Below are 6,972 nucleotides of genomic sequence, written 5' to 3' on the forward strand. Positions count from 1 at the left end.
AAGCTGACACGCATGAAGGAGACGTTGAGAGGGGAAGGTGTCAGCATACATTTGCTTAACCTTCACCTTGAAACATTGCGGCGTTGCGCGGACGAGTTTGATAAAATTCATGCCGACATGTCCGCCCTATTGCCGAAGGAACAACGAACTGGAATACGCCAGGAGTATGCGGCATTCGAGGAGATACACAACGAACTTTACGTTGACTTGCAAACTCGAGTTGCCCAAGCGCAAGACGCACGTCGCGTAAATCAAGGTACGTCAAATAGTTTAAGTATTCCAGGTATCCAACAGCCGATTGTGGTACAAGCAGCAGCACCACAGTTGCATGCTCCCTTTCCAACATTTGATGGAACACCGGAGAACTGGTACAGTTTCAAGAGCCTCTTCAAAAGCATCATGGCGAAGTACCCAAACGAGACACCTGCAATGAAGATTTTGCACTTGCGCCATTCCCTGAAAGGAGATGCGAGAGACAAGATCGACCAAGACGTCGTCAACAACAATGACTACGAGAAGGCTTGGAAGATTCTTGAAAATGCGTACGAAGATAAACGGCTGATACTGGATACACACGTCGATGCTATTCTTGATTGCGCAAGGGTTAGCAAGGACAACCGAGGAAAGTCGATTTCGCAACTGGTTGAAACATGTTCGAAACATGTCGACACTTTGGAAGGGCACAATTATCTTGTGACGGATTAAGTGAGCTGATCCTGTTGAATGTGCTCTACAAAAAACTGGACAAGGAAACACAAGAGCAGTGGGAGCTGAAGGTACCACGAGGAGAGGTTCCTGATTACGAAACGTTCATGGAGTTCCTGCGTGAACGAGGACGTGTTCTGCAACGTACAAACCGCTCGCAGCAGCAACAGGTACCACAGCAATCAACGGTCCAAGGGAAACAGCGAGTCGTGATAGCTGGTAACAAGGTATCAGCACAGCCATCTAAGTCGTTCATCCAAACGGCTAAGGACATGTGTCCGTGTTGTCAGGATGAGCACGTCATCTACAAGTGCAGTCGGTTCCAGAACATGGATGTCCAGGAACGCAAGTCTGTAGCTGCAAAGTCAGGCTTGTGTTATAACTGTTTGAAGCAAAAACATCGGGTCAGTGAATGTCAGTCTGACCAAGGGTGCAAGGTCGAAGGCTGTGGTCGCAAGCATCATAGTCTATTGCATCCCAAATACGAAGCGAGTCTACCGAAGAGCAATGAGAAGCCACAGTCTACAACGGATAAAGGCAACAAACAGGAATCAGGTTTGCGTGCAACTGCAATGTGTGCGAAGATTGGATCAGCGAAGCGGCAAGTGCTGCTTTCAACGGCAGAGGTCTTGATGGTTGGAAATGGTGGTTCTACCGTCAAGTGTCGTGCATTGTTGGATTCAGGGTCTGACAGTCACATTCTCAAGAAGAGATTGGCAAACAAACTGATGCTGGGGATGAGTCGTGTCGACGTGCCAATTAGCGGTCTTAACGACATGCAAACGAAAATGAAACATTATATCAACGAAATTCCTTTCTCGAATCAGCTCGTACGCAACAAATGAGTTGGATTTCTTGATTGTGCCGAGCATAACATCGAGTATTCCAGAAATCAACACAAAGTCCTGGAGACCAGGAAGGTCGCCAGGATAAATTGACTTCACCTTCGACAACGAGATATTTTTCGACTTGGTGAAGAAAGGGCGCCTGAAAATAGAGAACAGTGCGATTACATTAGCAGAAACGGAGTTTGGTTGGATCGTTGCAGGATCAGTGGAAATGAGGAAGAGTGTACCGCGTGCACGCATATGCCAGTTTGGTCACCAAGAACAAGCGTTGTGTGAAACTATGTCAAGATTTTGGGAAATCGAGGATGTTCGTCTTGGTTCTAACTTATCAGAGGAAGAGGCAGTCGTCGAAGAACATTTCAAGCAGACTCATGCCAGGAATGAGTGCGGTCGTTACGTGGTGCGACTTCCTTTCAACAACAAAAAGTGTCAACTTGGTGATTCTTTCGTTGGGGCGAAGAAGCGTTACGAGCGGCTGATGATCTCCTTATCGAAAAATCCTGAAAGGCGAATGCAGTATTCCGAGTGTATGGCAGAGTACCTCGCTCTTGGTCATATGAAGCAAGTTGATGATCCCAGCGAAGACGGGTATTATATACCACACCACGCGGTGTATAAGGCATCTAGTTCGACTACGAAGACGAGAGTTGTTTTCGATGTTCAAGCAAAAACGACTTCGGGAGTATCGCTGAATGACACTATAATGGTTGGACCCACCGTCCAAAGTGACTTGATTGAAGTAATATTGCGATTCTGTGGTCATCAAGTGGTACTGACAGCTGATGTTCCGAAAATGTACCGACAGGTCGGTATGCATCCGGAAGACTGCAAGTATCATCGGATTTTGTGGTGCAACGAACAGAACGAGATGAAGATATTTGAGCTGCAGACAGTTACGTATGGCGTAGCAAGTTCACCGTATCACGCAACGAAGGCGCTGATGCAGTTGGTTGCAGATGAAGGCGAGCAGTTTCTTTTCGCTTCTTCGGTAATCCAGAAGGACAGCTATGTTGACGATTTTCTGACCGGTGGCGAAACAGTGATGAAAGTAAAAGCCATGTACAATGAGCTTTCTATGCTATTGAGCCGAGGAGGATTTGGTGTTCATAAATTCTGCTCGAACAGCCATGAAGTACTTGCAGCGATTCCAGAAGAGCTTCAAGAGCAACAAGTCTGTTTTGAGGAATCTGGGATTAATAATACAATCAAGACTCTTGGTTTGATTTGGAATCCTTATCAAGATTATTTCGCTTTCCACGTCCAACCGGTAACCAAAGAACGTGTGTCGTCCACAAAACGTGCAGTATTATCGGATATTGGTCGGCTTTTCGATCCGTTGGGATTACTGGGACCGATAATTGCATTGGCCAAGATGATCATGCAAGACATTTGGCGTCTCAGACTGGACTGGGATGAAACACTTCCGGATGAGTTGATGCATCATTGGCAAAATTTCCGTGAAGAATTACCAGCAATTAACATCAAGCAGAAACGACGTTGTGTTGTTCAAAGCAAGGCTACTTGGATCGAACTACACGGCTTTAGTGATGCCTCCAAGCGGGCGTACGGAGCAGTAGTCTACATTCGGAGCATAGCAGCAGATGACACAGTGGAAGTAAATCTGGTTGCTAGCAAATCCAGAGTAGCACCATTGAAGCCGTTAACAATTCCACGTCTTGAGTTGTGCGGCGCCAAGTTGTTGGCAGAGTTGGTGCAGAAAGTTACAACGTCGATGGCGCTCCATTTCAATGAAGTTAATTTGTGGTGTGATTCGCAGATCGTATTATGTTGGTTGAAGAAATCTCCGTTGGCGTTGAACCAATTTGTGGCCAATCGAGTAGCAGCTATATTGGAGCTCACGCCAGGCTGCAGTTGGAACTATGTTCGATCCGAAGAGAACCCAGCTGATGTCATTTCGAGAGGTGCAATGCCGAATGATTTGTTGCAGAATGAAATGTGGTGGAACGGTCCAGAATTTCTGTGGCAACAAGCATACGATGTGCAAGAACTGGAAGCATTTGAAGAAAAACAGTTGCCGGAACTGAAAATAGTGAAGAGTTTAGCAGTTATCAGCAAAGTTCCGTCAATTTCGTTTGATCGCATAAGCGATTATAGAAAGCTACAAAGAGCGTGGGTGTATGTGCTGCGATTCATTCACCTAAAGAAAGAAAAGATGAACGTTAGTATAAATGCAGAAAACATGGCTATGGCGGAAACAGTTATATTAACATTGGTTCAGCAAGAAGTGTTTTTGAACTGTTGAAGTTGTTACGATCGAAGTCAGTCAAGCGACATGGTCTGTCCAACCTGGCTCCGTTCATCGGAGAAGATGGCCTCATACGAGTTGGAGGTCGCCTGAAATATTCGGCGATACCATATGATGGTAAACATCAGGTGCTAATTCCGGAGAAGCACCACGTGACAGTAATATTAATAAGGAAGCTACACGAAGAGAATCATCACGTCGGTCAAGGAGGAATGCTGGCCATCGTACGAGAGCGTTACTGGCCAGTGAAGGTGAAAACGATCATCAAGAAAGTGATATCAATGTGTCAAATTTGTGGAAGATGCAATCCAGCCATAGGAAGTCAGTTCATGGGAGATATTCCGGAATCTCGTGTTAAACCAGCGCCAGTGTTTTCAAAGGTTGGGATTGATTACGCTGGACCCTTTATGTTGAAGCTAGGAGGAAGAAGTCCAAAGCTCTACAAGGCGTATGTGGTAGTTTTTGTGTTTCGAAGTTGTCTTGAATCCCTCTAAGGATAATTTGATCGCTGCATTGCATTTGTTCGTTGGCAGACAAGGTCTGTGGAGTGCGGAGTGATATATTTTCGGACGACGGAACAGCATTCGTAGGTACCAAACACGAACTGGTGGCACTAAGGCAATTGTTTGAAGATCAGCAGCATCAGAAGAAGGTCGAGGAATTTTGTGCAGTAAAAGGCATTTGCTGGCACTTCATTCCACCGAGAAGTCCTCATTTCGGAGGTATTTGGGAGGCTGGTGTTAAATCTATGAAATACCACCTCAAACGAGTTGTCGGTGAAGTGAAATTGACATTTGAAGAGTTGACAACATTCTTGGCGCAAACGGAGGCGATACTGAATTCGCGACCATTGATACCAGTATCCGATGATCCCAACGACATGTCGGTTCTAACCCCATTCCATTTTCTGATTGGGCGTTTGGGATTGACAGTTCCGGAACCGGCATTACACGACGAGAAGGTGGGTCGACTGAGTAGATGGCAACATATTCAATTGATGCAACAGCATTTTTGGTCCCGATGGTCCAAGGAATATCTGCATCAATTGCAAACCCGACACAAGTGGAACAGCGGTGTGAAGCAGGTCCATATTGGCGCATTAGTACTGCTACTGGACGAAAATCTGCCCCCACAGCAATGGAGACGAGGACGGGTTATTGCAGCTCATCCTGGTGACGACGGAGCGGTACGAGTGGTGACTGTTCGAACTACGACTGGAGAGTACAAAAGAGCAATAACTAAGGTTGCATTCCTTCCATCTGTTGAGCCAGAGGCCTCAACGGGGGGAGAATGTTAGAGGAAAAATGAACAATGTACAATAATTTTATTGAGTTTTAATAATTGGAGCGCCGTAAATTATTTGAGCGATAAATTCATGCTGCAGAGCACCGCAAGTGTCAGTTTTTGACATGAGCTTTCTTGGGTAGATTTTTATTCGCGCGCCAAGTTGAAAGCTCGCTAGATAGAGTGGAGGGAAACGGGAAGTACAGTACCCGAAAATAGGCAATGTGAACGCAACGCATTTTGCAACAGGAAACAGTCCACTAGAAGACTTTGAAGAGTGCGGTTCTCGCGAAGTAAATTCGAATGTTAAGTTAGTTAATAAAATGTTTGTTTGTTGAAGACTAATACACGCGTTTTCATTGTGCTACATAATCACTTCCACCAGAAAATTCAAATTCCTGAGCTATACGATTAACAAAACCCAATCCAAATCTAATTCCACTCCAATCCAAATCTATTTCTAATCACATCGAAATCCAATTCAAATCCAATCTGATTAAATTTTAAATCCAATCCAACCAAATTCAATTCAAATCCCATCCAAATCCAATTCACATCCAATTGAAACAATTGACGAAATTTGGACAAATACAATGATGGGATAAAAAGCAATTTATTATGATTTGTCAAATCTAACGCGAACTCATTTTTATCTAATTTCACAAAATAAATGCATTTGTTAACTGGTGGGTCGCAAGTAATATGGGATTCTGCTAGGTGGGTCGCATGTCCAAATGTTTGGGAACCTCTGATATATAGCATACAGCGAGAAACTTTTTTCGCAAGCTGTCATGATAGAGAACTGATTCGGGATGTTATACCCCATGATAAATTTCTTTTAGAAAGCTCCAAATGTGGGGAGCACTGGCTCTGATGATGCATTTCAACTTGTTCTACACAGCTGTGCAGTAACCAACACGAAAGGAGCGAAAACAAAGCGAGAATCACCATTTTTCTGTGGGGGCTGCCTATCCGATTCTGTTTTTTCGCACTTGTATAAAAGTTTGATAAATTTGTTATCATGGCTTGTTATGATTCGGAACAGTTTTTGCCTCTCTTTTATCGTTGTTCGTTATTTTTTGAGAGCGATTTCTGCAAACCCTGACACATGCAGAGATTTTCATACGTTTCTAGGAATTAAAAAAAAAACATTTTTCATATCTGGATTTTTTGAGGAATGGTCTGGAAAGTCAGGGAAAGTCAGGGAATTTTATTCTCAAATTTGAGTCGACACCCATTTAGACAAAAAATGTATTGGAGGGTAATCACTTCCTTTGGTAGGATTTGTACATAAAAACAGCCCAGCCCGTTGCTGGGACTTGGGGCATAGTGTGTGAAGTTCTCGATAATGAACAATGTGGGCTCGCTTGACTGTGGATATATAACAATAACGCACATGTGACGATTGGGCAAATCAAGCATACGAAAGATATTCAAAATGCAAAAAAAAAGAGCTAACCGCGGTGGAGGTTGGTACTCGGATTCTGATGGCTTTTACATAAACTTGAACTTTAAGTGGTCTTGTTGTGTAGGGGTTATCACGCCTATCTAGAGAGTAAAATGTTAAGGGTTCGAGTCCCTGCATGACACGGACACGTGGATTCTTATTTGGCAAATTTCATATCAATTTGTTCATTTCGAAACATGTGCTGTACATATGCACATACAAGATAATAAACGTACGACCGAGTTGTCGAAAAATATGCAATTAATTCTAAATAACTTGTTCATTGGAGCTCAATCGTTAAAGTGCATAACGAAGCAGAACTCGATAAATTTATGTTATCCCCTGAAAACATCTGAGAAAGGCTTGGATTGGGTTATGCTCTGAATTGTCATCGTATGCACATATACACCCAATTTTTTCCT

General features: G+C 43.8%; 1 protein-coding gene across 1 annotated transcript; it reads left to right on the forward strand.

Moving 5' to 3' along the window:
• Window positions 1-1,833: 1,833 nt before the first annotated feature.
• LOC134202990 (uncharacterized) lies at window positions 1,834-5,005 on the forward strand (the record flags this gene model as incomplete). The annotated part of the gene is made up of 3 exons (XM_062677989.1): window positions 1,834-3,732; window positions 3,834-4,140; window positions 4,353-5,005. Coding segments are annotated over exons 1-3 (2,859 nt in total), but the record flags the coding sequence as incomplete, so codon positions are not given.
• Between the last annotated feature and the right edge of the window lie 1,967 nt (window positions 5,006-6,972).

This window comes from Armigeres subalbatus, unplaced genomic scaffold (genome assembly GCF_024139115.2).
Source record: "Armigeres subalbatus isolate Guangzhou_Male unplaced genomic scaffold, GZ_Asu_2 Contig1549, whole genome shotgun sequence".
NCBI classification, from domain to species: domain Eukaryota; kingdom Metazoa; phylum Arthropoda; class Insecta; order Diptera; family Culicidae; genus Armigeres; species Armigeres subalbatus.